The 21,338-nt window shown below is 38.3% G+C and overlaps 2 protein-coding genes across 2 annotated transcripts; both read left to right on the top strand.

Annotated features, from left to right (window-relative positions):
* Positions 1-451: 451 nt before the first annotated feature.
* On the top strand, positions 452-9,094 carry LOC127942645 (uncharacterized). The gene is made up of 7 exons (XM_052538502.1): positions 452-699; positions 1,205-1,303; positions 1,394-1,477; positions 1,598-1,660; positions 1,740-1,880; positions 8,506-8,843; positions 8,955-9,094. The coding sequence occupies exons 1-7, from the start codon at positions 467-469 to the stop codon at positions 8,963-8,965; spliced, it is 969 nt and encodes a 322-aa protein (XP_052394462.1). The 5' UTR covers positions 452-466; the 3' UTR covers positions 8,966-9,094.
* A 275-nt stretch (positions 9,095-9,369) lies between these two features.
* On the top strand, positions 9,370-11,872 carry LOC127943302 (uncharacterized). Its single transcript, XM_052539656.1, has 7 exons — positions 9,370-9,501; positions 9,735-9,968; positions 10,123-10,208; positions 10,385-10,489; positions 10,833-11,026; positions 11,178-11,342; positions 11,677-11,872. Exons 1-7 carry the CDS (start codon positions 9,444-9,446, stop codon positions 11,870-11,872), a joined length of 1,038 nt encoding a protein of 345 aa, XP_052395616.1. The 5' UTR covers positions 9,370-9,443.
* Positions 11,873-21,338: the final 9,466 nt, after the last annotated feature.

Raw genomic sequence — 21,338 nt, 5'->3', positions numbered from 1 at the left:
TGAACAATCCCACAGTGATGCATCTGATTGGTGGAGCTCGTGTAACCGTCTGGTTAAACATAGGTATTTGTACACCATTGAGGGCATATTTATGAATAAAAATATTGATTTTGGATAATAAAATACCTAAAAAGTTACTTATTGTCCCTTTAAAGGCAGGGTAGGTAAAAAAATTATAAATAACTTTCTTCCAAATTTGTTTAAATTTTCTATATATATATCAATGCATAATTAAAATGTAAGTACTCTGATAAAAAGAGTATAAAAATCGAGTGACTCTAGGCCGTTTAATCTGTATTAAACACAGCTCATTATTTCCATTCGGCACGAAACATAGGATTAGCTTAGGCGACTGTCACTCTCTCGCAACCATGGCAACCACCCTTTTGCCACACATGACCTGCCCACTTGCGCGCGCACGTTTGATTTAAGGAATTCAAGAGGCACGGATCCTAATACCAAAACAATGGCAGAGCAAGCAAAATTCACAGTACCGGCCTATGCAGTTACTGAAGGCAAACCAGGCAAAAAAAGGAAGACCGTAACAGTACAAGAAAAGGCAATGAACAAAAAGTCTTTAGATAAACAAAGAAATAAAGTGCGAGTTAATATCAGCGTGGCTTTCCAGCGATGGCGAGAACTGAGGGAACTCAAGGGGCTGAAAAGTGACTCCTTGATGGCTTTATTTCTGCTGGACAGGTAAATCTTTATTTTTGTATTTTGATCATACATATTTTTTTGTTTATTTTTTCATGAAGCATGTGTCATTAGCTGCATAATATAGCTAACATAACATTACTTAGCGAGCCGTAGTAGAGACGATAAATAATCTATAGGCCTAGCTCAAGATGATAGCTATAGTGTTGAATTGTGCATAATTTTGCTTTAGATAACTACATACATGTTTAACAGATAGTAGGCCTAACGTTACTCCGCATCTAGGAACTTTTCTTAGAACTATATTTACATTTTTTTTTTTGCCTTTGTTTTGTTTTTTTTATATTCTGTACCTATGTTTACTGCTGTCTTTATCTTGTATCTGTGTGTCGTACACACTTTGTTGTATGTGTGTGTTATTATTTTGTGTCTGCAATGCAGTTGTGAGTTGATATTTGAGTGTATGTTACTCTGTTTATCTGTAATCAAGACATTTTATTAATGTGATGTAATTGTTGTGTTGATTTGTATAATTTTTTTTTATTAGTTATGAGAAAGACATATCAACGTCCTCACCATCGAAAAGTGGATTTACAATGACACCACCACCTGTATCCACTATTGTCTCGGAGTCGCTTTCTGACCGGTGAGACTTGTATGTTGTGTCGTTCAGTGAACGAGTGACAGTTTTTTTAACAATCAACATATTTATCTGTTTTTATTGTCATTTTTCCAGAGATGATGACTTCTCAGTCCCTGGAGTTGAAGAGTTGGATAGTAGCAGCGTACAGGATAAAAACATTCAGGAATTAGATGCAAGGTATTGATTAGTGAGATATTTGTATACATTTTTTATCAAACTTCACTTTATAGTTATTTTCTCCATCATTACTTCAACCAGTGATGGTGACATAAAATTTTCTTTTTTATCTCTCTTTAGTATGTCATCACTGGATCTGGATGTCATCAGTGAAGATGAATTTAACAACATTAAAAACTCAATGTAAGTTGTTGTGTTGACTGAATAGATGTTTTAAATTATATTGTTAGATTGAATATAATTTTCCAATTTAACTACATAGTATCGATTGGGAAGATGACACCTGGTGTCCTGATATGGAGACAAAGTCTGTGTCATCATTTGAAGAAGACGAAACAAAGGAAATAGATACAGACTATGATGACAGTGATGATGAGGACTATATGGCACATATTTGTGTGCGGTAGGTTCATGTTACGAACCTCACTGTTAGTCTAGGGGTTAAATGACGTCGTAACAAAATGTAAATAAATAAAAAGTCTGACGGTCACATCAATCCCCTGATCCAGAAAAGCACAGACACTAAATTAAGCAAATAACTTAATTTATTAATAACAAGAGGAAGCAAATCTTCAGGAGAGGGCCAGGCCAACATAACAAACAAAAAACCCTCTAGCTAAACACAGAAACTCTAAATAACCTTAACTAAAAAGAAAGAAAATAAATGACAGAGTCTTACCTATCTCCCTGTCTACCATAAACATAAGCAATATTATATATTCAAAACAAATGGCACCCTCTCCCTACCGCTTCCTAACAAAGACAAACAAAGGTATTTACATAGATTAGAAAATAACACAAAAGAATCATAAACACACCCACCATAACGTTCACACACTCTCTCATAGTTTGTAATTGACAAGTTCATTCACAAAGTTAAGAGGTAATAAAGACCACACTTGGTCCCACTGAGATACACCAAATAACACCAATCTGGATCAGGACAAAGAGTGAGCGCGTAGCCGTCAGTCCTTCAGCATTATTTCTTTGCCATCTTATACACCTTGGATCTCTGTAGCATTCACTCAGTACTGATGAATGATGGACATCAGCTGGAATCCAATTAGCGATCTATAGTGGAGAGAGAGACAGAAAGAGCAAGAGAAGAAAACATGCAATGCCGAACTTGCCCAGTAGGTGAAGTCACTCTCCCAAGAGCGCACAATCCCCAAATACGTCCACAGGACGTAACACCCCCACCACTAAGAATGCAAAAATAAATAAAATAAAAATAAGAAACAAAATAAAGATGTCAACCCATACATCTCCTAGATGGTGGATACATTAATCGGGTACCACTCTTAACTTCTTGAAAGGGCATCTGCCATAACATTCTCCACCCCCTTCTTGTGACGAATATCTAAGCTGTACTCTTGTAGAGTAAGAGACCACCGTAACAACCGTTGATTAGCACCTGACATACGAGAGAGGAACACCAGGGGATTATGATCAGTATATACCACAATAGGACTAATACTACTACCCAGGTACACATCAAAATGCTTGAGAGCTAACAACAGTGCAAGGGCCTCTTTTTCAATTACACTATAATTCCGTTGAGCTCCAATGAACTTTTTAGAAAAATAGGAGACAGGATGTTCAACACAAGCTTGATCCTCCTGTAACAATACAGCTCCAGCACCATTGTCACTCGCATCCACCTGTAATTTGAAAGTCCTTGTAAAATCAGGTGCAGAGAGAACAGGAGCCTGACAAAGGAGATCCTTTGCTGCTTCAAAAGCAAGTTGACATTCGGTAGACCACACAAACTCTCGTTTTATACTGAGGAGATCTGTGAGTGGACAGACCAAGGTGGAAAAATTTGAACAAAAAGCTCGATAGTAACCACTCATCCCCAGAAAACGTCTTAGTTCACGTTTATTAGATGGAACAGGGAACTGAAGAATAGCTGCTATTTTAGCATCAATTGGTTTTACAAGTCCCTGACCAACTTGCTTACCCAAATAAGTAATTGTACCTTTAGCAAATTCACACTTTGCCAGATTTAGTGTCAGTGAAGCAGTCCTTAAACGACTACAAACTTCTCTGAGAGTTTCTAAGTGTTGTACCCAATCATCTGAATGAATCACAATGTCATCTAGGTACACTTCACAATTTGAGACTCCCGAAAGAACTTGGTGCATCATCCTCTGAAATGTAGCAGGTGCATTTCTCATCCCAAAGGCTAAAACGGTGTATTGTAGAAAGCTATCAGGGGTTACAAATGCAGATATCTCAGAGGCTCGTTTAGTGAGGGGCACCTGCCAATATCCCTTCAATAAGTCCAACTTAGTAACATATTTAGCTGAACCAACTTTATCCACGCAGTCTTCAATTCTAGGAAGAGGAAAGGAGTCAGGCTTTGTTACCTCATTGACTTTACGGTAATCCGTGCAAAATCGAAAGGTTGAATCTGGTTTAGGTACCAGCAAGCAGGGAGAGCTCCATGGGCTCTGACTGGGCACGGCCATACCATGTTTTAACAGGTAGTCAACTTCTACTTTTATAGCTTCCCGCTTTCGTGGATTTAGTCTGTAAGGGTGTTGTTTTATTGGTTTGGCATTCCCCACATCAATGTCATGAGCACAGACAGATGTTCTACCGGGGACATCACTAAACAAGATTGAAAAAGTACTCAACAACTCCAACAAGTCATGAGACTGTTCTGCAGTCAGATGTGAAAGAAAACAAGAGGGATCTTGTAATATAGCAGAATTCTGAAGGCGAGAAATAGGAAAGCCTCCGCTTTGCAGTTCATCCTCGTCCATAGAGGTCGTAGCGATTACACTCACAGTAGCAGCAGCACAAGTTAAGAGAGAATCAGCCTGCTTGCTATTGTTATCAGATGATGTTCTACTCACATAAGCTTTAAGGCGATTCACATGACATACACGATTCTTGCACTTTCGGTCCGGTGTAGCAACAACATAGTTGGTCTCATTCAACCTCCTTTCAATCAAATACGGACCAGCAAATTTGGCATGTAGAATCGACCCAGGCATTGGCAGCAAAACTAAAACCTGATCACCAGGTGAAAAGTCTCGTTTTACACTTTTTACATCAAACCGTTCTTTCATTTTTAACTGAGTTTCAGACAGATGTAACTTAGCCAGGTCTCGTGCTTTACCTAGCTTTTCACGGATGGAGGTAACATACTCATCAACAGGCACAGGTCTAGATGGCTGGCTTAACAACTGATCACTTAGTAATTTTAACGGACCCCGCATAGTGTGCCCAAACACAAGTTCAGCAGGGCTGAAACCAAGAGACTCCTGTACAGTCTCTCTGGTTGCAAACATCAAATAAGGAAGACCCTCAGCCCAGTCTCTACCAGTCTCGATACAATAACGTCGCAACATCGCTTTGAGGGTTTGGTGAAACCTTTCCAAGGCCCCCTGGGATTCGGGATGATAGGCACTAGACATTTGGTGGCCAATACCCAGCATCTCTAAAGCCTGCCTGAAAACCTTGGAGGTAAAATTCGAGCCCTGATCACTCTGTATAATCCTTGGTAATCCAAACGTAGTACAGAACTTAAGAAGCTCTTTTACCACCACCTTAGCCCTCAATGTACGTAATGGAATTGCTTCAACAAAACGGGTGGTCGCACACATTATTGTGAAGATATACTGATGTCCTGCTTTCCCTTTTGGCAGTGGTCCGACACAGTCAATAATCAGTCGGTCAAATGGATCATCTACAACAGGAATCGGACAAAGGGGTGCGGGAGGAATTTTCTGATTCGGCTTGCTTGCCATCTGGCAGACATGGCATGAGTTACAGTATTTAGAAACAGAGTTCTTAAGTCCAGGCCAGAAAAAGTATCTAGAAATGCGGTAATAGGTTTTAGTTATACCAACATGTCCAGAAAGAAAATTCTCATGGGCAAGTTTCAGAACCTGTTGCCGATAAATAGATGGCAAAACTATTTGCTGCACCTCCTGCCAGCCAAGCTCTTCCTTCGGTGGTTTCCATCTGCGCATCAGCAAGCCCTCCTCCCAAAAGTAAACCACCCCTGAATTCGAATCATGGACACTATTCTCAACAGCCTTTATGCACTTGGCCAAAGAAGGGTCTGCTCTCTGTGCAACAGCTAACGAGTCTCTCCCCACCTTCAAGGAAGTCTCCATTTCACCCTCCTCCCTCCCAGAAGGTACATCAACATCAGAGTCTGGTGGTATAAACCGAGCACATTCCACAGTCTTAGGCACGTCATTAGCTATAAAAGAGGTTGACAGATCTACTATTTCCTTAAACTTCTGTGCTTGAGCACGAGTAACCACACAAGAGGGGAACACAGACGGAAACTTCTCAGCTAAATCATTGTTTTGGGAAGTATTAGGCATGCGGGTCACAATAGGTGTAGGGAAAACTATGCCACCTGCAAGATCATTCCCCAGAATCAAGTCAACACCCTCTACTGGTAACTGTTCACGCACAGCCAAGTTGACTACCCCACTTACAATATCAGATTTCAAGTATGCAATATGAAGTGGTACATTCACACAACGCATCTCAATTCCACGTACCAATACTTCCTGACCAGTAAAAGTAGTGTCGGAAAACGGCAAGATTCCTGCAGATATAAACGATTGAGCTGCCCCCGTATCACGCAGAATTGTTACAGGCTTAAACTCCGAATCACACCATAACGAGACTGTACCCCTAAACAAAAAAGGCTGATACATCTCTTTATCTGTGTTAGATTGTACGGAATCAACAAGTGCAACATTTTTAGTCTTAGAAGCACCACTCTTCTGCTTCCATGCTCTACAATCCGCAATCAGGTGATTTGAATCGAGGCAAAAGAAACAAACTCGCTTGTCAGCACCCCCATTTGATTTGCGAGTCATTTCGTTTTTAAATGGACGTGCAACACGCTGCACTGAATTTTCCACCTGCATTTTGACAGTTGCACCCAAAGAAAAAACATTCTTGTGTGTCAGCACAAATTCGTCTGCCAAAACTGCAGCATCAGCTAGAGAAGTGACCTTCTGTTCATTTAAATATACAACAATGTTAGCCGGAACGCAATTTTTAAACTCTTCTAACAAGATTAACTCCTGTATTTCCTCCAGGGATGTAACCTTGCTAGAAAGACACCACTTTTCGAAAAGCACTTTCTTTTCTCTCACAAATTCAACAAAGGTTTGTTTGACTGTTTTCATATGCCCCCGAAACTTCTGCCGATAAGCCTCTGGGACCAACTCATATGCCCGCAAAACAGCAGATTTTACGGTTTCATAGTCAAGGGAACCTTCAATAGGTAAGGCCGAGCAAACCTCTTGAGCTTTCCCTGTTAGACTGCATTGCAACAACAAAGCCCACATCTCTTTTGGCCATTTTAGTTTACTAGCAATTCTCTCAAAGGCAACAAAGTAAGAATCGACTTCAGCCTCCCTAAATGGAGGTACCAGTCTAATATACCTACTAACGTCAAATGAATCACTCGCAGTAGATCTAGAAAAATCTTCAGTTACAGTGCTATTTACGGGTGAGGATATGGAACTACCCCGAATACGTGGAACTGGAATTGGCCTTTGGGCCAACCGCTCAGATTCCAAATCCAATTTACGGATCTCAATATCTCTTTCCGCCTGTTTTTCTAATATACGAAACCTAATCATCTCCGCCTCGCATTCTTGCTTCTTAATTAAAAGATCCATCTCTTTCAATTTTAAAGCAATCTTTGGGTCCTGAGGCCCAGAATCAAAATTTGGACTTGCCTCTTTAGGATCCACTGCCAACTCATCCTCATCACCAGATTGTCGAGGTAAAATACCTGCAGTTGTCAATTTCTCCTGAAGATCTTGTTTAAGCACTCGTTTAGTGGCCTCCCTCTCAATCCGAATATTGAAGAATTCCGCAATTAAAACCAAATCTTTTTTTCTACATTTATTGAAGACTTCGATCGTGGGCATGAGAGTAAACGCTGTTAAATCGAATTCCATTATTTCTACGTTTCCCTTCTTTACTCCTTTCCCACCCACAAATGAAAACAGTCAAAAAGTTAGAGGAAGAGAGAAAAACTCACCATACACAAACCGCGACCCATCGAATCACGATCGTACAAACAGACTTCAGTCTTGGACAAACAGAGCAAAACTTCCAATTTGCGATCCGAAAAATAAACGAACTCACTGCTCAAAAAAAAAGACGAGCCCCCACTTGTTACGAACCTCACTGTTAGTCTAGGGGTTAAATGACGTCGTAACAAAATGTAAATAAATAAAAAGTCTGACGGTCACATCAATCCCCTGATCCAGAAAAGCACAGACACTAAATTAAGCAAATAACTTAATTTATTAATAACAAGAGGAAGCAAATCTTCAGGAGAGGGCCAGGCCAACATAACAAACAAAAAACCCTCTAGCTAAACACAGAAACTCTAAATAACCTTAACTAAAAAGAAAGAAAATAAATGACAGAGTCTTACCTATCTCCCTGTCTACCATAAACATAAGCAATATTATATATTCAAAACAAATGGCACCCTCTCCCTACCGCTTCCTAACAAAGACAAACAAAGGTATTTACATAGATTAGAAAATAACACAAAAGAATCATAAACACACCCACCATAACGTTCACACACTCTCTCATAGTTTGTAATTGACAAGTTCATTCACAAAGTTAAGAGGTAATAAAGACCACACTTGGTCCCACTGAGATACACCAAATAACACCAATCTGGATCAGGACAAAGAGTGAGCGCGTAGCCGTCAGTCCTTCAGCATTATTTCTTTGCCATCTTATACACCTTGGATCTCTGTAGCATTCACTCAGTACTGATGAATGATGGACATCAGCTGGAATCCAATTAGCGATCTATAGTGGAGAGAGAGACAGAAAGAGCAAGAGAAGAAAACATGCAATGCCGAACTTGCCCAGTAGGTGAAGTCACTCTCCCAAGAGCGCACAATCCCCAAATACGTCCACAGGACGTAACAGTTCAATAATGTATGACTATTATATTGAAGTTATTCATATGTTTGCTAGATATTTTTAAAATATTTGTGTTACAACAGGACTGGCGGTGCACTGAAGACTCCGATTTGTCTGAATTCCCTTCAAACAATTAGTATGGAGGACACTGTGCACGATGTTGAAGACAACTCCCAAGACCCTACTATTGCAGACATACATCCAATCCCAGAGACTACTAAAATCATGGTTGAGGATGACATAATTGGCCAGCCAGCATCTATAACATACCACAGTTGTCTGAAGCTGCTTGCCGAATATCTTGTTCTACCTGTGAACATGTGTACTGCTAAGGACACAAACACAAATGCAGAGTGTGGGGCACATAAACCATTTGAGGTCAACATCCATTCCAGGGGTACAGCTGCAATTGTGGAATTGGGTGAGTCTGAACTTTGTGTGACTGTATTGATAACATGTTTTGAACCATTTCAAATGTTTTAGATGTGTAATATAGGTTAAATATATATATTTAATTGTCTTTCTTTTTCAGATATGTTGTAATCGTCACACTGTTTGGAAATGGTCTTCACAGCCCAATTTTAAATATGGAATGCTTGCTGGGGACTTTATGTTGGCGTGTAACATACTGCTGTCTGGCAACAACTATGCCAAGATTTCACTTCTCTTTACATTTATGAATATGAGGATGGTGGAGAAGTCATCTTTTGTCCGAATACAAGACTCATGCTGTGTGGACACCATAAAGGAATTCTGGAAGGAGAAGAGAGCTGAAATCATTGCCCAACTACAGTCCAAAGGGCCTATTGCGGCCTTATGTAGATTCACATACACACACAAATAAACAGGATATCTATTAAAAGAGAGTACAGAATATTTCAAAAGATGGTCGTTGATCTACCATGCATTTACAAGAGGCAAGGTGTGAATGATGACTAAACCTCATAGAATGTGATCCTCAGATTTGTATGTATAACCCTCTTTTTACACCTTGCCTCATGTGACCCTATTGACTCTAAGGATGGCAGTGTGGGTCGACGACAATCAGCACCACTGTCAAAGTGACAACCCCACTATAGGTGAAATACCAGTAACTAAACATCACTTGGTAAAATGGAAACAGACACTTTGATGTATAAATGTTTGTGTTGTTTGTTTTACAAAATCTTAAATTAGTAAAAGATACCGGCCTTATACAGAGCTAATCTCATCTACGGTTGCCCAGTGATTTTATGCAGTTATATACTGTATGTATAAAATGAGTATGTCATTGTTGAACAGTATTTAGCTCTTTTGCTTTCCCTTATAAAAGGTGATGCTCGGATGGACAGTCCTGGATTCTGTGCACAGTATTGCACATATTCAACAATGGAAAATGAAACTAAACATATAATCAGTATGGTCAACATCGACAAGAGGGAGACCATGAGGAACTCTGTTGTAATGGAGAAAGAGGCCTTTCAACAGACCTTCGAGGCACTCCGTCAAGAAATAAACTTGACTGAAATTTGTACCAATGCTCATTCTCAAATATCAGCTCTCTTCAGTAAGTATCTTTACTATAGTCTTTATGGTTTTTGTAAAGCACCCCAAATTTCTGCACTCATTACAGACAAAATACATCACTCTGATTATGACATGATATTGTTTTGGGTTATTTTGGGTGAGTATGCATTAAATTCCTAGCTTTTGTCCTCCAGACAAAGGGAAATACAGAGACAGCGGAGTCCACCACACTCTGGACGTCTGGCATGGGTCCAAAAACTTGAGCAAAAAAATTCATGCAGTAAGTATAATAAATCCGCATCAGTAATCACATTTCCTCTGATCACAATAAAAACTTACATAACAGCACCCTTCCATACCTTTTTATTTCTTTTTTAAATATATTATTGTATTTTTAATCCTGTTGACATAATCATAGTTTACCTAATACAAAAGAATAATTGTTTATGCATCCAGGCAGGGCAGCAAAAGGGGTGTGCCATTCTCCAGATGTGGAATAAAGACATCTGCAACCACTTCTGGTACTGCTGTAAGACGGCCGATACCTATGAAGAGTTTATTGTGAGTTTTTTCTTCTTTGATATATTTTTTCATTTTCAATATTTAGAAAGAGAAGAAATTGAAGCATCTCTTTTCATAAACTAATCTAACTTATATAATCACCCGTTTTGGTTTATAGGTTTAAAAATGAAATAACTGATATAGTGGGTATTTATTGTACAAATGTTGTGACATATTATGTGTATTTGTTATTACTTTTGGCATTCAATTACATATATAATGCTTTAGTCCATCACTTTTTAAATCTAAAAATTACAAGTTTTTATGCTGTTTGTGTAAAATCTTGTTGTGACTTGTTTATGCAATTAGAATTTGAAATCAGTTTGTAAATGTTTTACCACAGGACATGTGTGTGGGAGTCCTGCACCATGTCACAGGAGAACACACGTGGGCTCTTGGTGAGTGTAAACATGGCCCCTTGCTGGACGACAGAGATAAAGAATTGATTGAGAGTGGTTCAGTGGCACATGAGAGGCTGGCTGAAATTATTCTCGATGAACGCTGGCTGAAGGTCGTCCCCAAGTATCTGAATTTCAGGTACATAAGCAACTTTATATAGCTCTATATTGTAAATGGTCAAATCAACTATGTGAAAGACATTTTACTGTAATTGACGTCGATATTACATGAACAAGATTATTATAAAAAAAAAACATATTGTATGTATTTTTATCTAATGTGCACTCAGGTCAACTGCAGATTTGGAGTCGTTTCACAACCACATACTGATGTATGCCAGCAAGCGCTTCAGCTTTTCCCCACCAGTTTATGCTGCTTGTACCATGCTGGCTGGCCTCGATTACAACCATCATCTCCATAGACCAGCCAGGAGAAAAGCTGATGGCACAATTCAGTAAGTTTTGAATTCTTTTTATAAATTATCAAGTCAGCAGAGGGTTAGGTGAGTTCTTTAAATACTGGTACCTCTAGTAGTACCAGCTATTTTATGAGCTATATGGATTTATTGAAAAAAAAATTAAACTTTATTATCCAAGACAAATGTAGTAGTAAAAAAAAAAAAAGGTGTATAATAACGATCATTTATGGCCAAGATAAACACACAATCAAATAAAACTCTTCTCCCATAATAGATTATATATAAAACATTATAATATTTAACAGTAATGTGTTTGTTTTTGAAATGTGGTAATCATGTCAGAGAGATAATTATTATATTCTTTGTATAGGTCAATCGCTGCCGAAACAATGAATAATCTCCACAGGACCATAGCTGATGTGATGCTACGTCCCAAGTCTGACCCATCTACCAGTCAAGATACCTCTGGAAACCCAATGTCTTATGTGTTATTGTTGATTGTGCTAATGTTTTTTATATTTGTGATTATAGTTTCTAGCTTTAGTAATACAGAAATAAAAAAGTGACATTCTACATTTGGTTGTCGTTATTGCAGAAATAATACATACATTTAGTTTTGTAATCAAATGTGGTTTCTATTGCAAGTGTAAAGAATTAATTTATCAATTTCAGTAAATTTGTTTATTTAAAAATAAACGAGGAAAATAGTATACCAAACAAAAAATAATAATTTTAATATTGTAGAATGTAAAACACAGAAACTATGTACATGTATTCATCCACACAATAGATGGACAGTTCTCTAAAGCACTAGACTCTTAGACTCTACTAGGAATAAAACCTATGTACTGTTGCAGTGGATCAGGATAACGATCGCGTATCTTCCAGACGCAGCAACTTGGTATTACGACTCTGTGACCCTGTCCCAATGCTCCATACTGCCACACTACAAATTGCCTGTATACTGCATGACGAAACTGTCTATTACTTTGTCCTGGTTCTGGATTATCAGTCAATGCTCGAATGTCATTCCAGATACGTCTGGCAAGGCGCAGAACACCCTCTTCCAAAATGTAGGCTTCCATGTGTGGCAGTATGGAAATACAATAATCGGGATGTTGTCCACAGTAGAGCTGAAGATCTTTGTGTTCGGGCTTAATTTCTATCATCTTACGCGGGCTCGGGTCGGGCTCTGGCTTGCGCTCCGGTTTGCGAGGTAAACGAGCGGTCATGTGATGTGTTTCGATTAGCGCGAGAAAGATGCGAAAATGAATGCTGAGCAGGTGTAACGGAGGCTTGCCTCTGGTGATTACGTTTTGGTTGCACCAGCAACTAAAGCAAACTCTTGAGGTGTGGAAAAGTTTTGACCATGTCTATAATGAGAATAATGAGATGAAGACATCTACAGTGGATTAAATCATTTTCCTCCACAAAAACATGTAGACCTAGCCTAATCTCTGTGAGTAAAGGTTTTTCAAATGATAACTAAATATTCATTGAGTCTTAAATGCATAATGTTGACAGAGTGTTTACGCTAATGTTGGCATTATTCTTTTATTAAATAAAGCAAATCCGGCGGAGCCTTCTTAATTTCGTTATTGCCAAATACCCATCTTAATTTAAAATTTATCTTAATTTAATTTTTTTTTAAATGACTCGTTTTTATTGGTGCGTTGGTCTATTTAAAGGTTAAACGAGCCTATGTCTAGAATGCTGAGATGTTACGATGTGACACAGGACTTATTTTATTCTTTATTCCAACTTCCAAGTGGTCTAGTCTATGTTAGGTATGAGTAAATTGTTAAAACATGAATAAATTGCTCATTGTTGGCAAAAGGCAAGAGCTGTGTGCGTGCGCACATTTGAATAATGTCGGGCTGTAAACGGGTTCGGGCTTTAAAAAAGCTGTCAATCAAAATGTACTTGTCGGGCTCGGGTCCTGTCGGGCCTAACTTTTAAGGCCCGATTACAGCTCTAGTCAACAGCACTTTTGTTCTACAAATGTGGCCATTCCTCTGCACCGCTGGCAGACACACCAAGGGGGTTGCCCTGACACAAGAGGGCCTAATGGAGGAGCATTTTCTGACATCCTTTCCAGAACATCAAACATAAGACTTGGGTCACGCGTCAGGCAGAGCTCCAGGACTTGATGTGCTTGTTCCAGGCTCAGTCCTCGAATTCTTGCCTGCAATGGAATATATAATTACAAATTATATTTAAAAAAAAATGTAAATATTGGTGTGATTACACAGAACATTTGTCAACATGATTCAATTTTTTATTTTATTTTTATATAGCTTCGTGTTCTCTGAGATGACTTGTGTGCACATTACACTCCAGATCATATATACCTGTTCACATGCCCTTGTTTGAGCTTGAAGATCCAAAACTCGACGCAGGTCCTCTTGTCCAAGAAGTGCTCCTTGCCCTGCACTTCGACCATCCCGTCCTCGGCCTCTACTTCCTCGGACCCTAGTTGCACGGCCTCTTGCACGACCTCCTCTGCTTCGCCCTCGACCCCGGACCTGTCCTCGAGCTGACGATGCGGTACTTGTCTCTGGAGTGTAGTCCTCGTCAGAGTCAACAATGCTTTCATCATGGAAACTCTTACATGCAGAACAACGTATATGTTATGAATCTTACACGAAATTCATCTTCATCACAGTGTAAATGATGGTAATGGAAAAACGTGTATCTTGCAACCTGTTTTTAGCTTTGCCTTATAGATAACTAGCTCGTAAGCGAATCAAAAAATATATATTTTAAACTTTACCAATATCATTATGCTAGCTTGATAGGGAGTACTAAAATACATCTTGTTTGTTTATCTTCATAATTATAAAGTTATTTTTATTACATGTGATTCTGACATGACTTCAATACATGCACTGTGCTCCTTCCTCTCCGCTCATCTCAGGTAAATGCGTCTTCCAGCTCAGTGGTCGGAGTCGCGCGTTCATGTGTTTTGGGGGCGTGGCTTTGGAAGGAGCCCAGAAGGAAGGGGGTGGAGTGAATGGAAATAATGAGCTGTCTTTAAAACAGTCGTGAGAGGTCTACAGACACTCGATTTTTATACTTTCTTTTTCAGAGTACTTACATTTTAATTATGTATTGATATATATATAAAGTTTAAACTAATTTGGAAAAAAAAGTTTTTTATACATTTTTTACCTACCCTGCCTTTATTTTCTCTTTAAATTAATTTTGGCTTTTTTTAGTAACTTATATTTTTCATTCTCGTTCTGTTCTGAATACTATTAAATTGAAAGGATTTGTTGTGCAATTCATGCCAACGACCTGTAATATAACTGCATATTTAGCAAGAATTCACGTTGAACACATTTAGCTAGCTTGATAGAGAATGATCACTCAAATCAGATAGAAAGAGAAGCTATGATGACGGCGATAGACATGAGCGGGAAGTTATAGTTTTCAAGGAATTTGTTTTTTCCTTCTAGATACTGAATATTTTCAGCTGAAAGTGTGATTTAAACAAGTACTATAACATGAAATCGCTCTCTCAATAATGCATTCAAACAAATGTAACACAGTGCTACTTTATCTGAATCCAATTTCAAATGAGCAGAAATTTGTGTAAGAAATGCATTGATTCTTAGAAAAAACAACTGACGAAAACATGCAGTTATTTTCATTACAAACAAGATTCATACCTTTGTGTTTATTCTTATTCTTTGCCCATCTTGATTTCATGTAAATGGTATATGGGTCCAGACAATTTAGAAAGAAAAATAAAGAGTAGCACTTAAAAAAGATTGTTACGAAGTGAGAGTCAGAGGCGTTCGGATCCATGTGCAGCATTTATTAAACAGAATGGTCAGACAGGCAGAGATCAGGAATGACGTCAGGTGTCTCAGGGATAACCAGAATCATAACCAGAAACAAGCAGAGATCGGGGCAGGCAGCAGAGAATCAGAGTCGGAACAGTCCAAAGGTCAAACACAGAAATAACAAACACAGGGAAAACCGCTCGGAAATGTTGGAATGTCTAAACATGACTTTGCAATGTGGTGGAGTGAGTATGCTGCTTATATGCATGTGTAAATGAGGTGCAGGTGTGGCTAAGAGATTAGCTGATGAATGAGGTGCAGGTGTGGCAAGGTGATAGTGAAGCAGTGACTCATGGGAGATGTAGTTTGGGTGTTGTGCAACAGTATGAGAGGTGCTAGTGTCCAAGTGATGATATGGTGACATCTGGTGGTTGATGGGTGGAATGGTCCTGAGTGGAGTGCCCTCTACTGAAGTTCATGGGCACTCCAGCTAATGATCCTGACAGATTAAACCTCTGATGTACATAGTAGATAAGGGCATGCCAATGCCATCTAGTGTGTTATTACACACATCAACCTAAACTACTATGTAACATTAAGGCCTACATACTAGTATGTAAATATGATTTTATAATTGTGTGTTAGTAGACCTACCACATCACACTGTCAACAAATGTATAAGCTAATGAGCAGCAATAAACTACATTTCAGTATATTACAATGCTTAGTAATACATTTGTGGATATTTTGGTGAAAGTAACTCAAAAGTAAATCAAGTAGTGTAATGCATTACAATTCAGAGACAGTAATATTGTAATGTAACTAATTACTTTAAAAAGACAGTAACTTGTAATATATAAATAAATGACATTTACGGTAAAATACCGGCAGCTGTGGTTGCCAGAATTTCACTGTAAAAAAAAAAAAAATATATATATATATATATATATATATATATATGGTAGCACCAATTTAGGTTTTTCGTAGCCTGCCTAAATTCACAATAAAGAAAATGTATTTCATTAACTGATGTAATGTTAATAAAGCAACATATTGAAGTATTAATATCTCTTTTGAACCATTGTAATACACTGAAAACCACCAAAAACAGCTGGTGATGAGTCAAAGGTCATTACACTCAGCTCTTCCTCAAGCTGAGGAGGGAAGTATTTATATAGAGAAGGTGCACAGTGCCATTCACACAGATACTAAACACCATCACAGTAACACAAATACTGTACAACCAGAGTTTAACCGCGGTTTTGTAGTAAAACTGTGCTTTCACTTCATCAGTCTGAACAGAGATTTGCCGCTTTCTACTGGACACCCAAACGAACAACAACTTCAAGACTCAGAAACTACAAGCAGGACAACAATCCTGTCAATGAAACGCTCTCAAATCTAATGAAACTGATCACAGAATGAACTTGTCACTTGATTCACTAGTTTTGCTTCAAACTCTAGTGAGCTTCAATGCTCCCTACATAGCTTAGACCTGGCTCATTTATTAACACGAGAAACATCACGTGACACACTCAAACGAACATCCTTCATTCACTGAATACATCACAATATAGACTCAGTTTGATCTGGAATCAAGGGTTTGTTGGGAAGTCAGGTCAACTTTATTTCTAAAGCGGCTTATACAGTACACAGACTGATTCAGAGCAGCTTTACAGTAATAAACAATACATAGCTTTTCCTTTCAAATTAAAATATGACAAATCTTTACTTCATGCATAGTTGTTCGATAATGTTTGATATGAATATAGTCTTTAAGAGTAATGCACTGAGATTTCAAACAGGAGTGAAAACAACATTAAGCTTTTTTTATGGTTAGAAAAGTTACTTTAGGTTTAAAAATACTTTATTTATTTATATACATGTGATACGTGCAAATGGCTAATGCATACAGAAGTGTAACAAAACACAATGACAAAATCCCATCAATGAACGCTGCCCTCTGACCCTGAGTTTCAGTCAATAGTAAAATGACCTGAGATGTTGATTCAGTCTGTAGATGATGATCATCCTCTAAACATTGAGCCGTCGAGCTGCTCAGATTCAGATTTATTCAGTAAACAAGAATCATCTGATCTGAACTTCATCTGGACTCCAGATTCAGGATCCCTGAGAGAATCAGATTCATTTAAACAAAGATTCATAGATCTGAAGATTCATTTGAGCATGAAGATTCATAGAGCTGAAGAATCATTTAAACAAATATTCATAGAGCTAAAGATTCATATAAACACGAAGAATCATTTTAACATGAAGATTCAGAGAACTACTGTGTTGTCTGTTTGTTCAAACCTCATCCGTCTGGTTCGGATCTTAAATGTGATTCATTCAAACTCAGTTCAGGTCTTTTTCTTTCTTTCTTTTCCCTGTTTACTGAATCATTAATCTGACAAACACTCGTCTCTGCTCTCAGAACACATCTGAACACAGATTGACACATTAAATATTTTAGTCTTCAAAGTATTTCTATGTATTCAGAGAGATATTATAGTGTAGGCCAGACCTGTATTATTAAAAACTGCATATTTAAAGATTTGCAGCAATAAAACAAGAATGTTGTGATGATTTCTCACAACCACAACCACATAACTTTGAGCTCGATCATATTTTAGTTTTTGAGACTCATTCTAACACAATTAAACCTTCATGACTCACCTGGAGATCCTTTTACGCAGCAAGAAACAGATCAAGATGATGATGATGATGATGATGATGATGATGATGATGAAGAGAGCAAACAGCCACCACTGATCTATACAAGTGATCAAATATCATATCAGCTGATCTATAACTAATAATCAATATTAGAAAGATGTTTAAAGCTCTGAATGTTGTACCTGAGAGTTTGAGATCTGGAGTCACTTCATTCAGTCAATGTGGGAGAAAAGAGTGAAAGTGGATTGAGTGTGAATCAGATCTGCAGAGTTTTATTAGTGAATAATCAGATGAATAATCACCTGAGTCTGGAGTCACTGCGGTTTCATTCCTCACTGAAAAACAGATTCACAATCATCATGATTCATGTGAAGATTCACAGAAGATTCAGTTCAACACAGAGTCTGATCTCAATCAGGACACACACTGTTTCTCTCACCTCTGAACACGGTCTCCAGTCTGAACTGTGATCAAAGAAAGATTCATTAGAGCAGCATTTATAATATTCACTTAATATTAAACAGATGAATGTTGAGTGACTGAGTTGATTTACTCTTAAAGCGTGACAGATGATCTCATGATTCAGATTCACACACTGAGACGTGACGAGACGATCAGGAGAGACAGAAATAACAGGATCAATCAGTTTCTGAGGATCTGATGGATCTGCTATCAGACACCCGTCCTGAACAAATCAAACACCATTAGATCATGAGTGTGTGTGTGTGTGTGTGTGTGTGTGTGTGTGTGTGTGTGTGTGTGTGTGTCTATACACACTCACCTGTAGATACCAGCTCTGCTCACAGTCTGGATCATCAGTGTGATTCAGTAAAACAGACAGAATCACGTACACAAACCCCACAGGAGTCTGAATATCTGAGCACGACACTGTGACATTATTCATGATTCAGTGCTGACAAAAAAAAGAAACAGATTTTAAACCACAGAACAAATTATTGCAGTAAATTATTATTGTATGAAACATTTAATAGAGCAAATATACATTTAAAACAGCAAAAATGTCAAGAGCCTTTTCTGTAATTTAGAGTTACAAAATAATGTTAAAAACATTAAATCTGGTAAAATCATGATAAATATTCATTTACAAATTACTTTGCATTACAATAAAGAGAACTTTCCTAAGTTCCAATAAACAATAGGCCTTCATTCCTAAAAAAAAGTTAAGTTAAAGTTAATGGATTAAAGTTTTCTTTTGCAAGCTTTCAAATGTAGCTTTTCAATTGGACAACATATACAGTACAATAAAACAAAACAAAAATAGATGTAATATTATTTTTATTTATTTTATAATATGTTTTATAACACATTATATTTCCTGTGAGTCAGTGGTAGAGCATTGCCTTAGCAGCGAAAAAAAAGGTTGTGGGTTCAATTCCCAGAAAACACACATAGCCTACTGACAAAAAAAAAAAAAAAAAAAAAAAAGTATAGCCTGGTTGTACTGTAAGTCACTTTGGATAAAAGCATCCTCTAAATGTAATATAATCCATCAGTAATTATATTTTAGAGGCTACAGAACGGGAGTCTATTAACACAGCAGGGCCGTCGCCAGAACAAACCAAATGGGGGGGCATTTAATTTTCATAGGGGGGCACACTTTTTTTTAATGATCTGAGACAGACCATAACATAAACCCATATTAGGTTATAACTAAAATAGACCACAATAGTCTTGTTTTGTTCAATTATTCAAATAAAATACTTCACCGTTTGATCTCAACGTCTCTGTTTATTGTCTCTTAACATTTCCAAAACCGCCAAAAATTTATTCTGAGATCGCATGCTATGTGCAGCTCAGCTGCGCAAGGGAATTGCATATAAACAATACAATACTGTATGCTAAACTAAATGAATTGCATGATTTATATATACATATACATATACTTACACACAAACTGCATATTGTAATTTGAATTATTTAAAACTACTAACACAAAAATAACATATTGAAAGGTCTGCTGCTGGAGACTTGCCATTGGCAGTTGTATTTGAATAATTAATGAGGTAGGTCTTTGCAAGGTTTGGGTGCTGTTTTGGGATGTTTTAACAGTCATTTATGAATATAATTATATTTAAAATTATGTTCTGTGTAATAATGCGTTGAATAATGAATCGTCTGAATCATTTCTGAAGGTAATGTGTTATACATTTCTATTGTTACCGTTGTAGTGATTACTGTTCATGTGAGCCAAGTTCTGCTGAAACAATGTTATTGGTGCAATGATAAAAATTGATAATGATCAATATGAAACATTTAATTGCGCGTTCACACCGGCGGCGTCGGGAGCGTCAAACATCGCTCTTGCCGCTCTGCTCACGAAGGTTCGTGAGCGCTCAGATGCTCTGACGTAGACCAAATGCTTATTTTGTAATAAAAGTGGCCGCAAAGCAGACAGACTTGATGATCTTATGCGGATTAACCACAAGGAGGTTAATGTTATAAGTTAATCTCATTAAATGTTGTTGTGGACGAAATGTTAAGATCCTTTACTTAAAATGAACGATCTCAGACACCTTGGTCCACGTATAACTTGTAATTATTTTTTTTATGTCCCTGTACGCAAACAGGGACACGTCATAGATTACTGCAAACGCGAAACAGCAGTAATCAACCTGTCCTCTATTTTGCTTGGGAACTAATGTGATCGGAGCTGCGTCCTCTGGAATCCTCTCAAGCGGTTGACTTCTACGTTCCGATTGGTTGCTGCCCAACCGCGTCATAGCTCATTACCATAAAGTTGCCTTGATTTAAACTCTGCTCGACGCTCTCAAAGGCCAAGTCGCGCCGCTCCTCTGCTCGACGCTGCTTACATTGAAAATGAATGACTTCCGGCCACTTTGACGCTCTCGACGCCGGCGGTGTGAATGCACAGTAATGCAAGTTTGGTTAATTGTTCTGTGCTTTACGTTTAGGGGGACACAAAAAGTCATTTGGGGGGGCACTGCCCCCCGATGCCCCCCCTTGACGACGGGCCTGTAACACAGTATCACAGAGCGCATAAATGAAGAAGTATAAGCATAAGAGCACTCAGTCCTGTCTGTGTGATTATCTGACTCTACACGTCTTCAGCACGCTGACTGCGCTGTGAATGTAGATTAAACACTGTATTTACATGCATATCTCCTACCTTCAGCAGATCCTCTGAGCTGAGGCTCCTCACCACACCTGACTGGATCGAGCGCGCTCTGGCTCTGTTCGTGGAGAGCACGAGCCCCGCAGCGTGATTGGTGGAAAGCGACGGTGGGCGGGGCCACGACGGAAAGTACCTGTGTGGTCTTTTCAGCTTACTAACAGATCATAGTTTAGCAGATTTAAGAAAACAAAACAAGAACGAAGACAGTGATATTGTGAAATCAGTAGCCTTACTGAAATACACAGTGCTTGCACCACTTACACACTGCGCTCAATCTTAAACACTTGTAACAGTTACACTTTTTCTATTAAGGTAATCTGGGTTTGATATTTTCAGAGATATCGTCAGAGTAAATGAAGGACTGACTGATGCATGACTTCATTGTGTTTGTGTTAATCGTCCTGATGAACTGCA

This window comes from Carassius gibelio, chromosome A3, assembly GCF_023724105.1.
Source record: "Carassius gibelio isolate Cgi1373 ecotype wild population from Czech Republic chromosome A3, carGib1.2-hapl.c, whole genome shotgun sequence".
Taxonomy (NCBI): Eukaryota; Metazoa; Chordata; class Actinopteri; order Cypriniformes; family Cyprinidae; genus Carassius; species Carassius gibelio.
The sequence above is the reverse complement of the archived record's forward strand: the minus strand, read 5'-3'. Positions and strand labels throughout refer to the sequence as shown.